The sequence below is a fragment of the Bicyclus anynana genome, chromosome 5 (genome assembly GCF_947172395.1).
Source record: "Bicyclus anynana chromosome 5, ilBicAnyn1.1, whole genome shotgun sequence".
Taxonomy (NCBI): Eukaryota; Metazoa; Arthropoda; class Insecta; order Lepidoptera; family Nymphalidae; genus Bicyclus; species Bicyclus anynana.
In genome coordinates, this window is record NC_069087.1 from 1,097,818 (window position 1) to 1,124,082 (window position 26,265).

General features: G+C 36.6%; 1 protein-coding gene and 1 long non-coding RNA gene across 10 annotated transcripts in view; both read left to right on the forward strand.

Annotated features, from left to right (window-relative positions):
* LOC112042945 (disintegrin and metalloproteinase domain-containing protein 22) overlaps positions 1–26,265 on the forward strand; it is a 422,343-nt gene that overhangs the window by 145,549 nt on the left and 250,529 nt on the right. For 8 of the 9 annotated variants that reach the window (XM_052881807.1, XM_052881814.1, XM_052881811.1 and 5 more), the window contains exons 2-4: positions 10,084–10,134; positions 15,765–15,794; positions 16,548–16,652. In XM_052881807.1, the coding sequence (XP_052737767.1) occupies positions 10,084–10,134; positions 15,765–15,794; positions 16,548–16,652 (186 nt within the window). The remainder of the gene's footprint in view (positions 1–10,083; positions 10,135–15,764; positions 15,795–16,547; positions 16,653–26,265) is intronic. The other variant, XM_052881813.1, reaches the window with a different exon arrangement.
* On the forward strand, positions 21,398–26,147 carry LOC128198120 (uncharacterized). The gene is made up of 2 exons (XR_008250865.1): positions 21,398–21,769; positions 21,925–26,147. It is a non-coding gene; the product is annotated as an uncharacterized LOC128198120 (long non-coding RNA).

The following is a 26,265-nucleotide window of genomic DNA, read 5'->3' on the forward strand; positions in this document are numbered from 1 at the left end:
ACCCGCATAGTTTTCGTTCCTGTGAGAAAACGAAGATATATGATACTCACATATAACATCGTGAGGTGCAAGAATTTTTAAAATCGGTTCAGTAGATCCAGAGATTACTCCCTACGACACCACTTTTACCTTTTTATAATATTAGTGTAGATAAGATTTAACAAAAACAAAACATAAGCAAAGCTCGATAATCAGAACATTTTACAGCAGTATCCATCCGTATACATTTTTAATCCATTAGATTCAATTTAGTTCAATTAGCAAATGGCCAACTCAGCGAAGAGCAAAGATCAAAATATAAAATGAATAGCAATGAATAATTGGAAACAACAAACCAGCTGTTTCACAAAACAAAAAATCCCATGAAAGATAACGCAGAACAAAAAAAGAAAAAGAATTCAAACGATAGCGTAGCCTCGAAATTTTTCGCCCTGTAATAGATCCGTGATACTCTAAGAGCCTAACGCTTGCGAGCTCTGGGAGATGAATGTACGGATAAATGCAATGTAGTTTTCTTACACAAAAATGTTTGTTACAAACATTAATATTGTTACACAATATAAAAACGCATTATTCAATAAAAACAACATACAATCTTGGTCTTTCAAATTAAACTGAATCAACATTTGCGATCACGTGATATCCCAATTAAGCGCTGTTTTCATATTATTCGCCATCAATATATCGACTGTATTTTTGTTGCGATCGTTATGTAGTTTTTTTTTAATTTACTATATTGCTTTATTAAGCAGCTTCCGTATTTTCACATACATAGTTCGTAGTTCTAAATATAGCTGTTACTCCGTGATGAAGTAGCTTTCTACTGGTGAGCGTTATTTAATCAACTGAGTAGTTTTTTTAATTAAATCTTAACGAACAAACAAACAGAAATTTACTTACCTCTTTATAAAATTAGTTTTGATAACGTAAGATCAAGATGATATGAATAATTTTAAACTTTCTCTTAATGACGTAGAAGTATCAACATAACTCCCATTATCCGCCACGGGCTCCTACTCTACAATCAACATGAAAAAACGGAACTTTAAAAAATTTGTAATTAGGGCGTTCCGTGAAAAAAAATCTCAATTCCCGATATCCCAAGGGGTCCGATAAAAACAGAGCCATTAATGAATTGCCCCTTTTTTTGTTTTCACAAAGGGATGAAACAACAATGGCGTAATCCGAGCCGATGAGGCCGTTCATATCAGCGGGGTTAGAAAACTTTGACTAATTGTTATGGACGCCTGCGGGACCACTGGTAATTAGGGTTCAGTAGTCGGCTCGGTTCCACTCATTAACGCCTTCAGTGTCCCTGTCAAGGGCGGTTTAGTCAATTTCTAGTTATACCATTATGTCTGCAATTAGATGGTGTCATTTTCAGTTTATTGCTAAATTTTTCAATAATATTTAAACACACGCAGCTCGATACGGTTTCGCCTCACGATTAACACTTATTTGTTTTATTTGGTGAATAAAAGCATTTATTCATTTTAAAGTCAACATGGGGTGTTAGCTACTACTGGCAAAAATGTACCGCCTAACGAGTTCTGATATTGTCAGAGCTTTAGGTGGAAAAAAATTGTTCGTATTCTAAGTAAGCCTACGTACATTTTTTTCTTTGTTTTTTTTTTAAATATATATTACACGTAGGCCCTTGACTACAATCTCACATGATAGTAAGTGATAATGCAATCTAAGATGAAAATCCACACCGCTTTCTTAGACTGCATCATCACATAACCCAAAACTGAGAACGCAGTCAAAGGTTAACGTGTCATTGAATAAAAATAAAATCTGTATAGCCATACAGTCATGTCCAGCCATTGCCATTCGCCACACAGAGATACATTTAATCATTTTCTTTGCCACAACGTAAATATTGCTATAATCTTATTTCCACATCACCGTACGACTACTACGATGTTCTCTTTCAAAGCTATTGGAAAATAAGACCGTGGTTGGTAAGCTGCACAAAAATGCGAAACCAGACCCGCTGGATTTATTATTACAAAAATCCCACCGTCAATATTGGCAGCGCTGGCTCAGCGGAAAAACTACGGTCGCGCGGTGCGTCACCCGATATGTCTTTTGTCAATTCATATCCGGCTCGGGCGACAGGGCTGCCAACTTTTCCAATTAGGGAAAAAAGAACTTTCAAAGTTCTATTTCCAATAATTTTTTTAACGAACTTACTGACGCAGGGGAAGTGTCATACACTTGGGGTGTATTTCCAGTTGATTTAGCTTAGGAAATGGTCGGTTCAATATTTTACTGTTTGACAGTTTATTTAAGGTAATTTTTTATTTCATTAAACATTAGCTCTTGTATTATAGTCATCTGATATTGTCACAGTTCTAGTTTAAGATGGTATAGAGTTCCTATCTTCGAAGCGGATAATAGTGAGGACTTTATTCATCTTTGGGTTGGTATCAATGAGAAGTAAATAAAAATAACCAAAGTACCGTAATATCAGCAACACACGAACGATAGAGGTTGGAAACACAACGATTTTGATACAATTGGAATGGCGACCAAGCACCATGGCAAAGACGAGTTTGCCGTTGTGTTTTGAAATTATAAATAAAAGTATTTTCCCAACAGATGACGTACATCGAGGCTGTAGTGATAATTTTTATGATGAACGACCATAAAGTAATACCTATTTCTTTTTTTTTGACAACCCTACACTCGACCGTCCTTCCGAGCGGTCTGGCGACATAATTACGGGTTTAAGTAGACCTCGGATGGAAATTGTACCATTTTCGGGTCCAATCCTCCAGAGGATTATGTAGAGTGCGCAGTGAATTTTTTTCTCCGTTTGAACGTCCTAATTTTCTTTATTTACTCCGTGTACAGCGTGCAATTATATCTTATACTTGCTTCCCTTAGATCTGTGTCAACTCAAAGTCAAAATTGTATGTCAAATTTGAATAAAGAAGCTCAATATTTCATAGCTCGACCCAGGATAAAATCCTCACATCACCTCAATATAAAGTCCAATGACGATATTTGAAGTTAGAATTAAAATTGTCATCCTTTTTCCTATTGCTCATTGGGTACTTAATACATTCTTTAATTTTGTTTCATTAATTATTTTTTATGTAACACTTTAAGTTTAAATAAATAAAAAGTTGCAATACTCTCGTTGAAAATAAAGAACAAAAAGGTATACCGTAGAATACAAAGCGCTAAAACTGTAATCTGCTTTTGCATTTTCCCGCCAAAAGCCGACGCCATTTTGTCGACCGATGTCAAACGGGACTTGACAGCGCGCACTAACGTCCGGAAATCGAGTTACGATGTTCAATATTGATACAATTGTGCCAACAAACCGACCAATATAAATACAGTATGGATAGTAATTTGATTCTCTGTTGCTAATGGCCTATCCTAAGACGACATGCTAGACAAATTTATTGATACAAATCACTTAATTTCATAACAGAATATCATTCGTGTGAACTCAAGCTGTCTATATCATAATGTTTTACGATTTTTCAGACAGTTCTTTCAGAAACGGCTTTAATTAATACGTCACTGGCTTGGCACCGCCTTCGAAGTGAACAGAAGGTAGCACGTACGATGTTATTTTTCGCTGTTTTGTTTATTTTCTGATTTCGAAGTCGGTTAAATTTTTTACGATTTTTTTAGTTTTAAATTTTCAGTGATAGGTGTTCTTCAACTACTTCTAAGTTATTACCTAAAGACTGACCTAAGAGCCCGGTCAGCCCGGGCACCCGAGTTTTTATGTTCTAGCCTAACTAAACCTAACTTTAGATTTGACAAAATTATACTTATAATTAACAATAACGATATTTTTCTTATGAAAGAAACATTCGATTTGAAAGTTCCCCTCGATGAATTTCTTCAGGATTCCACCATCAGATCCTGGTTTCCTTGTCAAGGTACAACCCTCGAAACATCTCCTTTCAAAGAAAATGAGAATTATCAGATTCAGTTGTGCGTGTCAGTTATTTTCATTTTAACACAACATTACTGAACGGATTTTCATAAAAATGAAATGGGACCAATCTGGAAGTATACTCTTTCAAACAAAAAAGAATTTTTTAAATTGGTTATTAAATGACGAAGTTATGAGGTGACAAATATTTAAAAAAAAAACAAACATTACTTAACTGTATACAATTTCAAGAGAATAATCATACTTAAAGTATATTCTTACTAAGTAAAAGTAAGTGTACTTGTACCTTTTATTGGGTTTTTTTTTATATATAGCGAATGCTAAATTTATTTGCCAAATATTTCATCAAACTTAACTAAAAGCGAGAAACTCCGCCCACAATCGAATAGTCCAGTCTTCACGTTTTAAAATCAGTGACATGTTACGTTCAAAAATCAAATTACTACGTCGTCGCCACCGGCGACGTTTAAAATTAATAATTAAATGATCTCCGTGACTCGGCCGCCCGTGCTCGGGGCTCGCCGCAAAATTGGAGCGAACAGGTAAATTATTTTATGTAGTCATTTTGAGTTTCGGACTAGAGCTTCAGGGAGTTTTGGGTGTGTGTTTTCGAGTAAACAAGGCGCTAGTCAGAAGCTAATTTGCTAACTAAAGTACGGCGTCTGATATCCTGAGTATTTAAAATTTAACTGCTTCATTTATTTGTTGTTCATTATAAACCCATATTCGGCTCACTGCTGAGCTCGAGTCTCCTCTCAGAATGAGAGGGGTTATGCCAATAATCCACCACGCTGGCCTAATGCGGATTGGCAGACTTCACACACGCAGAGAATTAAGAAAATTCCCTGGTATGCAGGTTTCCTCACGATGTTTTTCACCGTTTGAGACACGTGATATTTAATTTCTTAAAATGCACACAACTGAAAAGTTGGAGGTGCATGCCCCGGACCGGATTCGAACACACACTCTCCGGCATCGAAGGTAGAGGTCATATCCACTGGGCTATCATCATATTTGTTCTTAACTTATCGTAATTCGGCTACGTATTCAATGAGGGCCAGGTGGTGACGAGCATAAGGTTTTTGACTAGGGTATGCACTATAAGAAAAATTGGAAAATTACTTTTCCGACTATGTATTCTGTAGTCCAACGTAAGTATGTATTGAGTCTTTAGGCTAGGAAGTGCTTTTTGCATCTATAAAAGGCATACTACTGGAGCCAGGGTCCGAGTTCCAATAAAATTCTCAATGACAATGGCAGCTTCACCATCCTCATTATCATTATCAGCCGATGAACATCCATATCAGCTGAACATAGGACTTTCATATACTATGGTCTCGAGCTGCCGGCATCCAGAGGCTCCCTATGACCCGGTCAATGCTATATATATAATTAATATAATTGCTATATATATAATTAATAATATAATTAAGGCAAAATTCTATCCAATGGCGTCGGAGTTGTCCCTGTTCCACCTTTTTCGTGTCAACGCAATGAAAGAGATAGGAGTATTTACGCCGTCATTGGTTGAATTTTGTCTATTTTTCTTCACGAGCTTATCTCGTTGGTCGCATGTTAGCGCCACAGAAGTTTGGAAATTCGGTGAATTTGGTAGGTACAACCCCATACGGAGAGCACGTAAAAGTTTCCTGTTCTATACCAGAGTGCCTAGTGGGAGTTGTCAATGTTTTAATAGTGTGACGGTCGCGTAAACGTAAACGCGAATTTATATGGAATTGAAACAGTTCTGCAGTAGTGCCACAAGATGGCGCTGTTCAGTTCCTTAGAATTTCGCGTTTACTTTACGTGACAGTATGAAAACTGCCACTATAGTTTGGCAAGTTCGTTGAAAACACTCCTATGATATGCGGGCGACAGAGGGAAAGACTGCGCGGGTGTGAAATCATGCGTGCGGGGAACTGACGTGCATCAGTCGTAGGTTTTTCATTCATCGCTACACGCCTCCGGCCCGCGCGGAACATCGGGAGTGTTACGAACGAAGTTGCCAAGCTAATAGGCAAGTTATGTCATACTGTTTCTTTGGATTGTGACAGTGAGACAAGCTTTTATTTATTTATTTATTTACTATTTATTTATTCATTATGTCATAATTATTACAAATGGAACCCTGTGAGGGTGTTGTAACTACAAAGTCAAACTTAACTTAACTTAACTTAACATAACATAAGATAAGATAAGTAGAGAGGCGGGAGTTTTATACAATGACAAAAGTCTGGCAATCGCAGGCTAAGAAGAACCTTTCAATTTAATCACGTTATACACTGCCAACACACGGGTAAATAAAGTTAAATCAGTAAACTCCCTCACCACGTTACCGTATATCATGTAGGAACAATTGAACAAAAACTGAAGTCGCTGACACAACAAATCATACAAGACAAACGTAAAATAGTAAACAACAGTAAACAATGAGAAACAACAGTAAATTTCAACTAAACTGTTACTGAGTGTTACATAAATTGAAGTGCACAAGTTCATAACAACACGAGTAGCATTCCCAAACAGTAATCAACTGTAATGTTAAACAGTTACTTTATAATTAACTTGCCAAACGGGAAACGGTTTAATTATGCTTAAATCAAGATTGCCAATTAAAGCATTTAATTGGTCTTGGCTGATATATATTTCAACTAAATAAATATACTTATCTATACACATAGTAAAAACCGTGATAGAGGATATGACCTCTGCCTCCGATTCCAGAGGGCGTGGGTTCAAATCCGGTCCGGGGCATCCACCTCCAACTTTTCAGTTGTGTGCATTTTAAGAAATTAAATATCACGTGTCTCAAACGGTGAAGGAAAACATCGTGTGGAAGCATATCAGAGAATTTTCTTATTTCTCTGCGTGTGTGGTGGACCATTTGGCCTAACCCCTCCATTCAGAGAGGAGACTCGAGCTCACCACGGAGCCGAATATGGGTCGATAACGACGACGATACACATAGTACAAACTTAGTTTACTGGTTAGCCAATCTTGCTTAAAAATATTTAGTTTTTTTTTAATTTCAGCAGCAATCTGGTGTAAACGTCATGATGTAATATACCCGTGCCTTGAAGAGCACATCCATTAGTTACGATTAAAATTTAACATCTGAATTCTTAGATTACTCATTGTAGAGTCAAGCTGTATTTATTACCCATCAAACCGTATCGCAGCAGCTTGCTGGATCTAAGTTCCAATTTTTCTCTAGGTATATAGAAAGGAGGCCTGGCACTATACATTAAATAAGGTTAATGATAGTGATTCAATCAATCACAGATTTTTCTTTTATCTTTGGTACGTTTTTTTATTCTCTACAAGTTAACCCTTGACTACAATCTCACCTGATGGTAAGTGTTGATAGAATCTAAGATGGAAACGGGCTAACTTGTTAGAAGTAGGATGAAAATCCACACCCGTTACGGTTTCTACACGACATACCGGAACGCTAAATCACTTGTTGGTTCGTCGTTGTCAGTAGGATGATAACTAGCCGACCGTAGCCTCCCACCAGCCAGACCTGGACCAATTAAGAAAACATCAATCGGCCCAGCTGGGGATCGAACCCAGAACCTCCGTCTTCAAAGTCCACCGCGCACACCACTGCGCTACGGAAACCGTCAAACGTATATTTATTAAAAAGTCTACACAAACAAAGTCACGTGTGTCCATCAGTATTCACAATAATCCAAATATTACTATTTTTAGCAACAAAACAACGGTTATAGTCTCACTGAGATCATTACATAAATTGAAGTTCCCAACTTCATAACAAGTGGGGAATTATGTAGTACTTGTTCTACGGCTATAATTAACTGAAGTGTACAACAGTTAGTTTTAATTAACGGACGACGCGGAAATGGGATAATTAAGCTGGAATCAAGAGTGAGTGCGGATTTTGTCAAAATACCTAATCTTTTAAGCCGTACACAATGTTGGAACTTGTATTGCATATTGTTGCACTGTTCTCTGAAGGATAAACGTATGTAGAATACTAAAATACAGCAGGATTATTATCGTAGATGTAATTATGTATCCAGATTGTATAGCACTACTAGTGTTCTCTTTAGTGAGAAAAGTATATTATTTGAATGAAGGGATACATATTATTCCGGCTGGACCGATTGAGGTTTTCTTAATTGGTCCAGGTCTGGCTGGTGGGAGGCTTTGGCCGTGGCTAGTTACCACCCTACTGACAATGACGTGCCGCCAAGCGATTAAGCGTTCCGGTACGATGTCGTGTAGAAACCGAAAGGGGTGTGGATTTTCATCCTTCTCCTAACAAGTTAACCCGCTTCCATCTTAGACTGCATCATCACTTTCCATCAGGTGAGATTGTAATCAAAGGCTAACTTGTAAAGAATAAAAAAAATGCGAAAGGTCGTCACTAAATCTCGAAAACTGCTTGATGTACAAAGATGAAATTTGTCAGGGAGTTAGTCTATAGTCAATAGGTATCCGCTAAGAACGTATTTTGCGATAAGGCCGCATTAAAGAGTTTTAAGGGTGAACGAAGTCGCGGGCGTTTGCTAGTTATTAATAAACACAAGAAAAATACTTCTGATATCATTTCTATAAGCTCTGGAGTAACATAACATGGTAGTAATACCTACGAAAAATTGTATAAACTATATTAGGGGATAAGTTTAGAGCAAATTGAGTAGCACAATTAAATTTTGAGCTCCCGGTCAATGTCCTCGGTCCGAGTAATTCATGTCCGGTGTCCAGGCACTGAGCGCCGGATTTCCGGCCCGACCTTAGTAATTGTGAAAACTAATAGATCACCAACACTTGGAAGATTTATGAATCGTATTCGAGTGCGCTAACCAAATCGTAGATTGAAATATATTACATTTTGTACTCAATATATATCTCGTATAATCACCATCATTATCAACCCATATTCGGCTCACTGCTGAGTTAGAGTCTCCTCTCAAAACGAGAGGGGTTAGGTCAATAGTCCTTCACGCTGGCCCAATGCGGATTGGCAGACTTCACACACGCAGAGAATTAAGAAAAATCTTTGGTATGCAAGTTACCTCACGATGTTTCTCCTTCACCGTTTGAGACACGTAATATTTAATTTCTTAAAATGCACACAACTGAAAAGTTGGAGGTGCATGCCCCGGACCAGATTCGAACCCACACTCTCCGGAATCGAAGGCAGAGGTCATATTACGGTTCTCATATATCTCGTATACAATCCATTAATAGGTAGACTACTTTGCATTGTATCAGAGATTCCTGACAAATGCTAATATAATCGCTGGTGTTTTTGGAATTTCCGAAATCAAAAAATCTCAGTATCCCCAACAAAATGAAGCGTTAGGTACTTCTCACCGAAGCTTCTTATCCTTGTCCTAGACCGAGCTCAAGTCCGATCACCCGGCTTGGTGGTTCATCAACAACATAACAATCACAAGTGCAGCTAAATTAGAAAGTTGAGAGCATCGCCGAAGGCAGCCTGGATGCTCTCAACTGGTCTGTCGACATTTTACACGATATTTAAAAAGTATGCTCTGGAAATGTTTAATCTTGTTCCTCCGTCACCGTTCTTTTTTAGGACTGCCAGTGCCAGGCATCATATAGATCTGCACCGCTATACATCAAAGTCAATTTCGCCTTTTGGTTCCCAATTTCCTGTACGCACTGCAATGATAAAGAATGCCATTACAGTTCCCGTTTTCTCTATCATTTACAATGTAGGTATCATCAAAAACTACTCTTATCATGTAAAAGAGTACTATTTACAGTTGCTAGTTGTTGTTTAGATGCTTATTTTGGAAGGCTATTTAGTTTTTTTTTTTTTGAAAAAATTTAAATACTTGAGATAGTTTCAGCCACACGTATTATTTTTTGGGATATCGCGGAAAGCAGCAAAATTTTAATATCCATTGTAGGTATATCGCTAATTAAGGCACTTGAGCTTTTCGTATTACTCATCAATGAAGACAATATTCAAATTTAGCTTATGATTTGTCTACTTATCATTTGAATGGGAGTTAGGCGGTCAGACGACGGTATCTCTAAATGGCTTTTTAATATTATGCGTGTTAGATAATTGTTTTGTTTGCTTTAAGATGTTTAACTAACTGGTGTTATGTATTGAACTGTATATTAAAAAGTCATTTAAGCCGGTTGTCTCCTTGTTACAGAAGCCGATTATACACTGGATGATTCATTTTGGAGCGAAGACGGGCCCTTTGGTAAGTTAGTTGCTTAAAGCCTGTAGATTTTCCCCCTATCATCTAATCTGCAAAATGTAATTACCTTGCCGGGTAGCTAGATTCGAGTTTCCCGGGTTACACCACTACTCTCCCGGGGACTTTTATTTGACATACTTACCGGAATCAAATATTTTTATTGTTGCGCTAGCTTTCTGTTTTCTGCTTCGGTTGTGATTCATGAGTCGTGTTATCACAATGTCGAATTCCAGGGTAAGTTTGTTGACGTGGATAATATAAACCCAAAAACTTTGATATTATTATTTGGAAATGTATAATTCTCTTCAAATTAAAAGTATGGTTACGACGGCCTCCGTGACCCAGTGGTATGCGCGATGCGGTAACAATACGGAGGTCCTGGGTTCTGCAGCTGTGCCAATTGAGGTTTTCTTAATTGGTCCAGGTCTGGCTGCTGGGAGGCTTACGCTGTGGCTAGCTATCACCCTACCGACAATGACGTACCGCCAAGCGATTTACCGTTCCGGTACAATGTCGTGTAGAAACCGAAAGGAGTGTGGATTTTTATTCTCCTCCTAACAAGTTAGCTCGCTCCCATCTTAGATTGCATCATCACTTACCATCAGGTAAATTTGTAGGCCAGGGCAAACTTGTAAAAAATAAAAAAAAATGTAACAATTCCCCACGAGAGTAGAGTATGTACACTTTTAACATCATGGGCAATAATGAGGTCGTCGTTATCAACCCATATTCAGCTCACTGCTGAGCTCGAGTCTCCTTTACGAATGAGAGGGGTCAGGCCTTAGTCCACCACGCGGGCCCAATGCGAATTGGCAGACTTTACACACACAGAGAATTAAGAAAATTCTCTGGCATGCAGGTTTTCTCACGATGTATTCCTTCACCGTTTGAGACTCGTGATATTTAATTTCTTAAAATGCACACAACTGAAAAGTTGGAGGTGGTCATATCCACTGGGCTATCACAATAATAATGAGGTAGTTAACAATATGCAGTAAATATAATATATGGTGGGCCCGTGAATATTTGCTGGCTTGTACAAAAAGCTCGAGATCCTGCAGGATATCCTCCGGGGCGAATACGTCAGCCGCGCAATAACCATTTCTAGTCCCGGTTGCGTTTACTTTATACTTTTACGGCTTTTCCAGATTTCATCACATTTCATAGCATCTCAAAATTTCTGTACTTTAATAATATTTTAGTGGATTCCAGAGGCCACATTTTTGTGCTGTTTTAAATTAAAAAAAAATCAAATTAATTTATTTCAAGTCGGCTTAGTTCAATTGTAAATACTCTACTACCGGTATGCTGTGTATAGCCGGCAAGAAACTCAACAGTTGCAATTTTAAATAAAATTTGTTAATACCGCCCTTTAGTGGCTTTTTGGGTTAAACAACATTGAATTGTTATTGTTGAATTGCTCATGTTAGTTACCAGTATTAAGATTATTTTTTCTCGTTTCTGCTGGATCTATTTTACTAACATTAGCCCACGTCCAACTGCATGTTAGCCTAGGCTATCCACGTTTCGAACCGGATAAAAACTTCTATTTTACTTCGGAAGTTATAGTGAATGGAAGAATTGACAGAGATACGATAATTTAAATTTATTTTTCTTTACTTGCCCTTGACTACAATCTCATCTGACGGTAAGTGATGATGCAATCTAAGGTGGACGCGGGCTAACTTGTTAGGAGGAGGATGAAAATCCACACTCCTTTCGGTATCTACACGGCATCGTACCGGAACGCTAAATCGCTTGGCAGTACGTCTTGCCGGTAGGGTATTTTGTATTCTTTAATTTTATTGCACTGACCATTCATTTAAGCATTCTATATTTTTTCTAAGCTGATTTAATTTTGTCTCCGTGCCAAACAGCTGATACTGTATGGATATATACTTTTAGATCAAAACCTTCTTTTAAGACACCATAACAATAAGATTAAACATCTAATTCAATGAAACTCATTCAGTATTACCCAAAATATAAGGTAATAGTAGAACAAGAACTTGGAAATCATTTCGGCAAGTTTGCAAGATATTGCGCAATTACTTGCACAAGAACGGATTCCACAGTAGTAAACAGCGTAGTACTGTGGTAGAACTTATTCAATATTTTCCATAATATGGCAGGGTAGCACCAGACGGGATTACGCATAGTATCGGCATGCTGGGCATGTTATCTTGTTCAATAATTTGCATGCGGATGCATTCAATATGTAAATTTGGCGTTCGCAAGACCGCGCTCGGGGATCTCACCAATATCTTATCGATTCTGAAACAATGAATACAGCTTTGTAACTATGAATGAAGATAATCAATCGTAAGAAGATTAATTTTATATTTTTCTTGATTTGTAATTAAGTCAAACCTTGGCAGCCCCATTCCATTCGCACCTTTTTGACGACCTTCTTGGCGCAGTGGTATGCGCGGTGGATTTACAAGACGGATGTCCTGGGTTCAATCCCTGGCTGGACCGATTGAAATTTTCTTAATTAGTCCAGGTCTGGCTGGTGGGAGGCTTCAGCCGTGGTTATTTACCACCCTACCGACAAAGACGTACGTTCCGGTACGATGTCGTGTATAAACTGAAAGGGGTGTGGATTTTCATCCTAACAAGTTAGCCCGCTTCCATCTTAGATTGCATTATCACTTACCATCAGGTGAGAGGAAGGGTTAACTTGTAAAGAATAAAAAAAAACCTACCTTAACAGAGTACAAGTAACAAAACTTGTGGAATACCAAGTAAGGTGTGTGTTGACAAAGTTTTAAAAACTACCATTTGGTTTACCTGTTAAACTTATAAACGTTAATTTTGAGGATAACTTGCAGACGTTCCCGTTCCCGTAGGGATAAAATATAGCCTATTATAGAACTCGGGGATAGTGCAGCATAAACAGTAAAAGAATTTTTCAAATCTGTTCAGTAGTTTCACAGCCTATTCAATGCAAACAAACAAACAAATCTTCTTTATTAGTTTAAATGAAGGTCTAGGTCTCACAATCACAAGCTCTCATTCTTTTCCAGTTTCACTTTAGGCTCACCATTTCGGACTTTACTTCGGAGGATATTATATTAAAAAAACGAAGTTGTTATTTAGCTGTTTAGAATTCATTACGTTTAAAGTCCAGGTCAAAAATCCGTACATCTGACCTACCTACATCCAGCACTGAATGTCCATCGGCACAGATGAAACTACGAGGCAGGCAAATTTGCATGCAAAAAGACGATAGGTACGCTTCAGCATAGTTTGCATGCCGTACAAAGAAGTGCGATATCAAACGAATGCATGCGTCACCTCACGTCGGCATGCATGTCGTTGGCATGCTGTCTTGTTTAACAATTTGCATGGGAATGCTTTCAGCATGCAAATCTAAGCGTTCCGTGAGATCGCGCGGGACGTGGTGTGAGATCGATTGATAGATGTCTGGGGAGTAAGATAATTATATTTCGTTGCATCATTATTCATATGATGTGATTATTACAATGTAGTTTCCCTATTTACTTGGTAACTTTGCTCAATTTTTAAAGAAATTAAGTTAAGTATGTGAAAAATGTTCTTCCAGTATCACTCGTATTTTTACACGTTTTATATTAGCTTCACTTGTAATATATTGTAAGACAATTTATTATAGTTTGATGAGTAATTTAATAAACTGACTAAAAGGAATAAAATTGAAATAATACCCGATTATAACGAAATTATTTTGTGAGATACGCGGACAATTTTGATAAATAAAATAAGATTGTTAGGTTTTTAATTTACTCCGTCCTATTTAGAAACCAAGTCTTATGTACCTTATTCAATTATGATTAATGATGTAGTACACACTACACACAAAATTATAAAATCATCAATTCAAAATCAATAAGTACCTACCTATTGATTTTGAATGGATGATTTTTTTTTCAAGAAAGGAAATCTATATTGTGTGATATTGGACTTCAATTTAAAATTAATAAACGATGTTTTATTATAATTTGAGTTTTGATCTTAGAAACACACTTGATATTGTCACTCAACATTTATATCCATACTTAATATTATAAATGTGAAAGTGTGAGTGTCTGTTTGTTTGTCCGTCTTTCACGTTAAAACGTGGAGATAGTTAAAAGGATAGAGTGGGACATAGGCTACTTTTTGTCACTTTCTGACCCCCATTTCCCTATAATGGGGGGGGTGAAATTTTATATGGGACTTTTCGCAGTTTTCAAGGCAGGAGCTAAAAATCGATAGATAGGGGTAAGATAGGGGTAGGGTAGGCGTAAGGTAGAGCAGTGTACGGTAGGCGTAAGGTAGAGCAGTGTAGGGTAGGGTAGGGTAGAGATAGGATAGAGGTAGGGTGGGGATAGGGATTTGGTAGATGTAGGGTAAGGGTAGGGTTGAGATAGGGTAGAGGTATGACAGCAGTAGGGTAGGATAGAGTAAGAAGCGCACATTAGTCAAAGCGAAGCTTGACCCGGTCCGCTAGTACTACATATAAAAGCTATACGTACTCATAAAAGCCAGATAAATACTAATATCATAAAGAAATAAAGTTTGTGGTGTTGTATGGATGATTACCTGGATTTACAGAATCGATTTTAAAAAGTCTTATTCCACTAGAAAGCCACATTATTTGTGAGTGTCATGGGCTATATTTTATCCCCGTATTCTAACGGGAATGGGAACTTCGCGAGTGAAACCGCGGGTCGTAGGCTGGTATGTAATAAATAGAATTCGTCCGCCCGTGACGTGCTCGCCAGCGAGCGTGAGACGCAAGCACGCGTGACGTCATTCGCGAGCGCGGCCCTACGCCACTCGCGTAGTGAATGCCTCTGTTTTATGTTGCTCTGGTACTTCTGAACTGTGAGAGATGAGAATGGAATGACATAAAAAGCCTTCAAATTGAAGGCTTTTTAAAAAAAAACAGAGTCAAATCTGTGCTCGTATTATGATGTAACATTTGATTAAAATTATGGTCTAAAAGCTTGTCATAGCCAGATCTTCGTCATGATGTGTGACAAAATGCTTTACTGTGATAATCACAGACTGGTTTTATTAAGCTAAACAGCCTAAATATAAACTAAAATTATTATTATTAAATAGTATAGGTATTAAAAAAACTCATAATTGTTGTCTTTATTCATTAAAAGTTGTTATTAGAACATTCTTTATAGCCTTTATTATAAGTAGTTCGATTTACAACTACATAGTTGAAGGCATGCATGCTAACGACGAGCTCATTTGCGTTAACAGCCACGCTTTGCGTTTACCGTCGCCTCCTGCCGCTCGAATGCTAACCGCGTATGTAAAGCCAATTTATATAACTTATAATGAATTACTTTTAAATTATTTAATTATTATTAGTTATTAGCTTTTGTGAGACAGTGCTTGTCCGGGGAAGTACTTACTTGGATGCTTATTTTCTGTCACTTTCACTATCTTTGACGTATGTTAGTGAACATGAAATGAAAGCCAACTAGCCATTGTTAGTAATTCATCACGTTTTCGTGTTAACTATTAATTTATTGCGAACTGATCAAAATTACTAACCAGTGTTACAGTTTGATTTTGTGTAATTAGCTAATAAGAATTTTAGCGCGTGCTTTTGTTCCGATTTTTACTTTAATTGTTATTTTTTTCCTTTACAGGTAATCTTCCGGAAGACGCAAAATCTGATGGTGAGTAAAAAATATTATGATTGGAAAAATTAGCCCAACCTATAAATAATCTGAACTTATTTTAACTTGAGAAAGTGAAATTTTTTATATAAATTATTGTAGATTGTTTCCATAATTGCAACATCGCAAATTATTGCTATTATCGTTAGCATCGCCAGTGAACCAATTAAACCAGAACCTGTGTTGAAGATGGAATTTTCGTTTTTGTACAATTTTTAAGCCAACTGCATAGGCTAGTAAAAACCTCGAAATCCTTAAACGGCTCGATTTCTGGCAGAATCTTCCTCGTTTCCCCCATGAGGCTGCTGCGACCCCAATAAGAAGAAATACTTAGTTATAAGATCACTATAATAAAGCTGTTGTTCAAATACTTGTCCATGTATGTATGCATATTTTGCGCAAAATATTGCTTGCTTTCACAACATCAATATGTAATGAATAGTAAAATTTTACTTTTACTATATTTTCAATGAAAATATCGTAATACATTGTATGTTATTTTATTTAACTGGCACCTTACACATAATTATACACAGACACAATGTGTGTATTGTTGTATTTGAATCGCAAGGTGTAATTTTCAGTGACTATAGTGCGACGTCACATCTTCTTGTATACGTCATTACACGAACACATGAATTATGTACGTGTTTTTACATACAATTATTATTATTCATTGCATATCATGAAGTATCGCTAAGTCACGCTTGCTTTTGTCCAATATATCAATATTTACTCGGGTCATTATGATAGGGACGAAGACGCGGTCGGTAGCGGCGGGAGGCGCCGGGGCGCAGATGCTGTCCGTCTGTGACGTCATCAAGTGTGACGTAGCTAACAAGACCTGGATAGACAAAGGTACGATTGCTATGACCCGCGTAAGTGTTGATATAAATAAAGGCTTTTTATTTAAAAGTTTCATTGCTTACCAAAATCAGTTTTACAGCTTACCAAAACAGTTTTCACCTAAAAAAGTTGGTTCCTAAATGTCATATTATATTACTTTGCTTGCTACATTAGGAAGCTACGATACATTTCAAGGAAAAATTCTCCAGATAACAGTTAGATAGATCATTGTTGGATACAACAATATAATGTTTATTGTTTACTAAGGTTTACATTAATATGCCGTGATAGCCCAGTGGACCTCTGCCTCCGATTCCGGAGGGTGTGGGTTCGAATCCGGTCCGGGACATGCACCTCCAACTTTTCAGTTGTGTTCATTTTAAGAAATTAAATATGACGTGTCTCAAAAATTTAAGGACTAACATCGTAAGATAACCTGCATACCAGAGAATTTTCGTGTGAAGTCTGCCAATCCGCATTGGGCAATCGAGGAGACTCGAGCTCAGCAGTGAGCCGAATATGGGTTGATAATGATGATGATGATGATGAAGGTTTACGTTGTATGATTTTGTATACAATCAACTTAGCGGGGTTTTCGCTTTATTCCTGTTCCCAAAAACAGATAATAAAACAATAGATTAGATTATCTATTATTTTACCATCTGTTTTTCCAGTTACTTGGAACATAATAGACTGGTAAATATAATAAGTAGGGATTCTTTTTAATATTTCATATTTCAATACATCTATACTCGGGAACTTCTAAAACCATATATATTTTTTTTTACTACAAGTCAGCCCTTGACTGCAATTTCACCGATAAGTGATGATGCAATCTAAGATGGAAGCGGGCTAATTAAAGCGTAGAATGAAAATCAATACCCGATATCCATATCCATTTTTACCCTTGGTAGGGTAAATCCTACTAATATTATAAACGCGAAAGTTTTTATGGATGTTTGTTTATCTGGATGTTTGTTACACTTTAACGGCGCTACTACTGAATCGACTTGGCTAAAATTTGAATAATGGAATGGAAATAGATTTTACTCTGGAATAACACATAGGCTACCTTTCATCCCGGAAAATATCCTTGGTTTCCGCGGGTGGAAGGGGGCGTGCTTTTAGCACTAGCTAGCTAGTCGATCAGCATTGCTATTCTGTATTCTCTTCACCTTTATCTCTCCCTTTTTTTTATTCTTTACAAGTTAGCCCTTGACTACAATCTCACCTGATGGTAAGTGATGATGTAGTCTAAGATGGAAGCGGGCTAACTCGTTAGGAGGAGGATGAAAATCCACACCCCTTTCGGTTTCTACACGGCATCGTACCGGAACGCTATATCGCTTGGCGGTACGTCTTTGCCGGTAGGGTGGTAACTAGCCACGTTTAATACGATAACGATACTATAAACAGTACTAAAGATACTATAAAGATACTATAAAATAGAATACTATAAATACGATACTATAGACAGAAAGCGATAGATACAAATTAGCATTTGTAATTGGAATGTTTGCTTATTCAGGAGCATACTTATAAATAGCATGCTTATTGCTAACAATTGTAAACTGATGTTTATCATGGAGCATACTTAATAGCACGTTTTTAGCATGCTATTTTAGGGCATGTGTAATAAATATATGTAATAAATATGAGTAAGAAATATTCGCGGGCCGTGTATTAGAGAGGCATGATTGTGCCGAATCTTACGCCATTGATTCCAAGTTGTGGGCTTTATTCAAATGCAAATATGAGAACTTTCACGTATTATACGAGTAGAGGAGATCTCTGTAGCAAATTGAATTTCGTCTGGGAAATTCCAAGTTGATCTGAATGTTGATCATAATAATATTATATAACCCGCAACTGCGTCCGCGTAAAATTATGTATTAAAAAGCCTATATTTTGCTCAATAATTTTGTAGTAACAAAGGCTCATTGAAATAGGTTCAGCTGTTTCAGAGATTATCCAGGGCAAACAGACAGACATACAGACAAAAATTTTATAATATGTGTGTTTTAGTATCGTGTAAATACGAGTAAAGCCCTTGACAAAACACAGTTATTTTAATTACAGACAGACACTTCGATTTTATTTATATGTATTGATAACTCTGATCTTATTTTATTTTGTACATGCAGTTTATTACTTAAAAACATTTAAATAAATTTAAAAACTCAAATAATGTGAATAATACTTATATAATAATAGTTTTGTACAATTTTAATTCGAATTCAAATTGATTTACTCAATTAAACCAGAATATTATGGTAAACCGGATTCTACCTTACTCTGAAACAAATATGATATTTTGCATTCATTATTTTGGATTTAAATCTCTTTATAATCGGTTTCATTTTATAAACTGGTTTGTTGTTCCAATAATAAGCCTATTGTGATTTCGGATCACAATTAAGTCCTAAGTGAGGCCATGAGTTTTTTTGTTCTAAGAAAATTTCAATAATAATTCTCAGCCCGGAGTTCGGAGGATAGTTGTTATACATATAAGGGGACAAATTTATCCTGACGGTGGTTCTATAGGGTTATGTTCGGCGGTTTTAGTGTTAAACGTATGTAACGTTGTATGTTTTTTTTTTTGCAGCATTAATGTCGTGTGAACGATTCCATCCAAATATATAAAACTCAAAGGTGATTGACTGACATAGTGATCTATCAACACACAGCCCATACCACTGGACGGATCGGGCTGAAATTTGGCATGCAGGTAGATGTTATGACGTGGGCATCCGCCAAGAAAGGATTATGATCAATTCTATCCCCAAAGGGATAAAATAGGGGGTGGAAGTTTGTATGAAACTTTGTCAGTTTAAAACCGATTTGGTTGAAATTTGGAATGGAAATAGATTTTACTTTGGATTAACATATAGGCTACTTTTTATCTCGAAAAAATCTATGGTTCTCGAGGGATTTTTGAACAATTAAATTTCACGCGGACGAAGTCGCGGGCGTCTGCTAAATAACAATATGTAATTTTTTTTTATTTTTCACAAGTTAGGCCTTGACTAAAATCTCACCTGATGGTAACTGATGATGCAATCTAAGATGGAAGCGGGCTAACTTGTAAGGAGTAAAATGAACATCCACACCCCTACACGACATTGTAGCGGAACGCTAAATCACTTGGCGGTGCGTCTTTGCCGGTAGAGTGGTAACTAGCCACAGCCAAAGCCCACCAGCTAGACCTGAAACAATCCATGTGCCCAGGCGGTGATCGAGGACCTGCGTTCTGGAAATTCACTGCGAATACCACTGCGCCATGGAGGCCGTCAAAGTATTTGTTAAGTGGTTATATATGTAAAAAAATAAAGAACAATTCCGTGTGTAACTACGTTTAACAGCAGAGATATATGAAGTTGTTTAGCTGAGATTCGTGAGCGGAACGTTGCAGCGGCACCGTTTCGCTAAGTCGTCGTTTTTCAAGCGAAACTCTCAGTAAATTCTTGTACATACAAACAGAGAGCATTAAAACGTTTTTCTTCATAAAACAATGTAAACATAAAACCGACAGTCAGCTTTACGGCGAAGATTTTCTTGCGAAAATTTAGACCCTCTTAAAAGTTGTAATTATTTACATAAATACCGTAATGTTAGTTTTACAAAACTAGCTTAAAATTCTTAAGATCCTAAACATTATGTTAAATATGTGAAAACTAGCGGACGCCTGCGAGTTCGTCCGTGTGGAACTCCATTTTTCACAAATCCCGCGGGAACTATGAAACTATTTTTGCGGAATGAAAAGTCTCTATGTGTTAATCCAGAGTATAATTGATTTCCATTCCAAATTTCAACCAAATCGCTTCAGTAGACGCAGCGCATAGGAGGAACAAACATACACACACACACACACACACTTACACACACACTTTCGCCTTTATAATATTAGCGTGATTTGAACTCAAGTCTTAATTTCATTGAACAAAAACAACAAAAGTTATTTAAATAATTTAACCTCAATATTGTATAAAATGTCGAGTTGTGCGTTTATGAACTGTAAAAACTATTTAAATAAATATATAATGGAATTAAACACAAAATTCTGTATGTGTGCGCTCAGTGGAATAGCTAAATTCGTATATAAAGTATAAACATATCGTTGATTTTACACGGTTTAATATTTAAATTTTTAGTGGCCGTTTAAAGTTAGATAATAACATTACAAGAGCATTAACGACTCTACTTTCGAAGTTTGTGGCTTTAGGAAATTCATTGAAATTAATTTTAAAGTAACTCGCTAAGTCTCAATTAGAGTATAAAGAGCTTCGGATACTCTGCAATTTACAATGAAATTTCGTTCTTATTACGGTTCGTTAGCGTTAATTGAAATGAGAAAACTTAAAGCCAGTTGGAATATCAATACATAACATCGGAGTGTATGTTTTCCCAATGACAAAACATACATAGAGCTGGACATAAAACCGAACGAATTCTTGAAATAAAAGTGTCTTGAAAGATAGATAGACGAACAACAGTCATCTCATAAGGGTTTTTTCCTGTTGAAGTAAAAAGCCCTAAAAGTTTACTTATGTATCTAAGTATAAACCAGAATAAGCCGTGATAGCCCATTGGATTGTCCCTTTCCTCCGATTCCGGAGGGTGTGGATTTGAATCCGGTCCTGGTCATGCACCTCCAACTTTTGAGTTCGACAACTTCGGTGTTTAAAATCCAAATTATCAAGATATGATAACTACTAATTAAAAATGCTAATTATTGTATAGGTACTATATGTTTAACACGTTGACGGACAGTACTGCCTGTAGGCGTCAAGCCAGTCAGAAGTAATACGACAGTACGCCCTTCGACGTCGATCTTTTGACTAGTTTAAACACAGTACGCCATACGACGTAAAATTTTACCGGCAATCATAAGGAAGGGCATGTTGTACTGTCACCGAAGATATATTTTAGACTTTGTACTGTCACCACACAATGTTAAAAAATCTGTTCAAAGAAAGTACCTGCACTCACACATCCAAATTTTATTGGCACCACCCTTACACACACTACGCCCATAGCCGTCGTGTTTTCATACATTTTGTTTAGTACTGCGCCACGGCGGTGCGCCGACAGGTCGTTACGTGATTTCGCGCGCAATTATTTTTTCGAACGTAAGTATTGTTTGTTTTCAACGTAATTTTATTGTTTTATGAATACAAAATACTAAAACTAGTATATTTGTTTATGCAAATAACTGATTTATGTTGCTAATGTATGTTTTCAATACCATTTAGTTGTAACACATTGTAAACTAATATTTTTGCAGATGGCATTTTCTCGCAATTCATATGAAAAAGAACAAAAGCGGATTCAGGACCTATTTGACGCTGTTTTGACTTCTGAATCGAGTCATGACCCCTTCGAAGATGATGGAGAATTCGGATCCGATGCCGATTTTCAACCATCTGGTGAAGTATCTTCGAGTTCCGAGGATGAAGCTCAGGCATCACAAATCCGTTCTGTCATATCATGTGTTATTATAATAGTTGCGCTGTGACGCTACGCCTATGGGCAATGTATGAAAAATAGTACTGTCTCAGCAACCATAACATGTGAGAGAGTACTGTCCGTCAACGTGTTAACTTCTTCTTCTTCTTATAGTGCCATATCCTATCGGAGGTCAGCAATCATTAAGGCTAATTTAACTTGGTTCACTGCTGCCCGAAAGAGTGATCTGGTACTCATATTAAACCATTGGCGTAAGTTCCTGAGCCAAGATATACGTCTACGACCAGGGCTTCGTTTCTCTTTTATCTTTCCCTGGATAATAAGCTGGAGCAGGTGATATTTGGAGTTTTGCATTATATGACCCAGGTATTCGAGCTTCCTCCTTTGGACTTGTTGCAGAACTTCTGTTGGCTTTCCCATTTTTTGCAGCACAGTAGTATTGCGTATACGATCCCTCCATGATATTCGCAGTATCCGCCTGTAAACCCACATCTCAAATGCCTCAAGCTTACTACACATCGCTTGTGTTAGTGGCCAGGCTTCAACCCCATAAAGTAACACAGAGAAAACGTAACATCGCGCTACTCTCATCCTCAGAGATATTTTTAAATTGCGGTCACAGAGAACTTTTTTTAATTTAGTAAAAGCATTTCTTGCTTGTTCAATGCGGCATATGTTTAACTAGTTACGTAAAAAACCTAAATTTCTTCACTAGGAAATTAATGAAATACAAAAGGATTCTGTAGGTGTATAGACGACACGCTGTAAACATTCTTGTTTACAATGTAAACTTACCTTAAAAGTTTCGACTTATTTTGAACGAATAAGGAAAACAATGTTTTGTGACACAGAATAAGATTTCAGCGAACGGGTGAAAGTACATTGCAATATCGACCTTGTAGTTTGAGCAATAAGGATCATTATCTTACTGTTTCATGGATATAAAAAAATGTATTCAATTTTGAACTCTACGGTGTATGAAATAAAGGTGTAAAGAAGATAAATAACAAAGTAAAACTGTGACAACTTTGTGTATATATTTTGTACTGAAGACTCAGTTTTGATTTAACTGATAAACAAGTTTCGTTTACAGGTATTACGGTACTCGTAGCAAAATAAGCTTGTAGTAAACTTTACTATGAAATCTCACAGTGTGGAACACATTTCTTTCGCTAATTAAAAAAAATCGTTCACAGAGTACGTGCCAACAAAATCACCGCAAAAAGGGTTCCGAATTTAGCGACTACACTAACCGCAATCATCCACAATTTTTATTTCCTTTTTTTTTGTAAAAGAATATTTGCCATATCTTTTTTTAAATATGACCAATATTCCCATTCCCCTCCAAATTGAGGAGGAGCGTTTGAGAGGGCGAGGATCGAACCACCACTCTTCGGTGATGAGCCTGACCGCTCTTACCGTTGAGCTAGTTGAGGCTATGTAAATATTTTTTTTTGTTTCTGAAAACTTACGTTGTTTACTTAATTATGATAATTAGCCGCTCTTGTTCGCCTCAGTTTTGACGCGCTAGTGACATATCAGAATGAGAGGGGGAGCCTCTCATTCTGTGAGGAGTCAGGCCAACAATGAGTCAAAAATGGTTGCTAATGAATAAAGAAATAAATAAAATATAAACGTTTTTTTATTAGTAGGTATGCATTTATAAAACGCTTCTAAGCAGTAGTAACCCGCATTTGTCACTCAGATAAGCTGTTTGTAACGTGTAAGCGCGTCTAAGCGCAACACAATCCGAATCGTCGAAAGCTCGCGACTTATCCAGCAGCTTAAAACAAGCATAACAACTCTTAAGTTAACAGCTCGCTCTTGTTCAAGCTAAGCGTAACATTACATTGACCCTCCTTTATATGTTTTTTAATATTTAAATAAAAAAATCTTCTCTTAAATATGACGTAAGAAGCAACGGACTAAAAATAAAGGTACTGTAGTCTTAGTTACTTCCCAATTTAATAAAATGTTTTCCACTTTAACTATCACCAAATAGTTTACAGTAAAAAGAAAAGTTGAAAAAAGAAAAGTTTTCCGGTAGTTTTGAATGTCGGTGATTTTATATATTTGTTTTTTTTTTTATTCTTTACTAGTTATTTTAGATATTAAGACTGGCACATGCAATGATAGCCATTGGCTGTTTGCTCAAGGGTTGAATTCATGAGGCATGAACATAATTTGGACGCTCAGAACCCTAAAAATAATTCATCGCGGACAATGCCACAGGCATTCGCTAGTAAGGTAGTACGTAAATCAAAACCAAAAGAAACACCTAATAATATATTGCTTCCTTAAAACTTTGTTAATAAATAAGGCAATTTGTCAAGGCAGCACAAACCCCTTGCGCGAACCAGCAATATCAAACAACAACCAAGTCGTGTTACTTGTTCGATATAAATTACCTTCTTCACAAAATGGCGGTATTTTAACACTTCACCTACATTAAAGGGTACATTGTACCACAAACTTAGCAATAATTTCATACTAAAATCTTAACTATACCTACTTACTATATTCAATTACAGACTTTACTTCAAAGTCGGTATTATTATTATATTGCCACGTCATTGCTTATGTCTAAAAGTATTTTAATAAATACCTCAGGATTAAGACCTTAATCTTATTGAACCCGCCCATAAATCACAATTTGACAAAGTAATTACGGTTTAAATATATTTATTCCTCCAAAAAAGAACGTACTGTTCACTTAACTTAGATACAACTTACATATCGTCATTATTGCAGACGGCATGCATTATTGTAACAGATTTTTAATTACGTTGTTTTTTTCAATATTTTCTCCAAGTTTGTGAGGATGTAGGATTTAATCGAGAAATGCAGAATTTTTATGTAGTTTATAAATTTAACATACAAATAAAAAACCAGTCACATTGTTACTTTACTACTACTAATACTTTACACGATTAAACTTTTTTCTTTGTTTCTCCGATATAATTTGAAGTTCCGAACTCGGCAGACTCGGTTTGCCTAAATGTTTAGTGTTTCAGTACGATGCTGACTTATTCCTAGACTTATGTGTTTGTATGTCTTTAAGTTAGCACGCAAGACATACCTACTCGTAGACATTCATCATTTATCATTATGTGACATTGCACTCAAGCCCTAATTTGTCGTTGAATAAAAACGTAAAATTACAAAGTTTCATTCGGGTACCCTGTACCCACTCCGTAACGAATTAAACAACGCGTCACTTAGTCTACAGAGGGTTAACTCTGACATCTCTATTTTATATTTTGTACACTCAAGGCTTGCAACATTTATTAAAAGTTAATTAGGTCGTGACTTTCTTTGCACTTTGTGTATGTATATTTGCTCCACAAGTAATTATAGAAATAAATTGCTTGTACCGGAAGCAAATATAATGAGAAGTATCCAGGAGCGAGAAAATGTTTTAAGCTGTGTGTTGACGAATTTTTAGTTTGATACTGACAATTTAGGATTTTAAACTGAGTGCATTTTTTTATAAACGTATATAAAGTTGGTTTATTATATAAAGGACATGTCCCAATATCATACTACTAAATAAAACTCTTTAATTCTAAGTAAATGTTCACTTTACAACTTATTTGAAGCTTAATACTACATAATCTAGGAATAGGAAAATTGGCACCAAGGACTGATCTACGCAGCGGTGGATGCAAACGAGCGATTGGTTTTCGTGAAGTTCATATATTAAGTCGTCAATTCAATAGTAAATTAATTTTTGTATTTACGTACCGAAGTATGCTGTACAGATAACAAGTTACAGGAAAATAAGTAGCACGAACAACACTCGAGTCATTGTTGTTGCAAATTACAACACTTTCGGAGTTTCACAACAATGTAGCGCAGCGCTGTTGTCGGATAAAAATGTGTTTTGACACGTCATGACGTCACTGCCGGTAATTTATGGAGCGAAGTGGTTTACACGCGTTTTAAGGCTCCGAGTAATTAATACAGAATGTGTGACTATAAATCATTTTAACCGCTTTTAGTATACAGTATCGGAAGAGATATGCGTTTCAGTTTTTTTTTTTTAAATATAATGATATTAATTTTATCGTAATGCATTTGCTATACAGACTCTTCAGATAGTAGATTTTAGAAGTAGTAGAGCTTGTTGTGACAGTGTACCGAGAAAGTCCTATGCTTA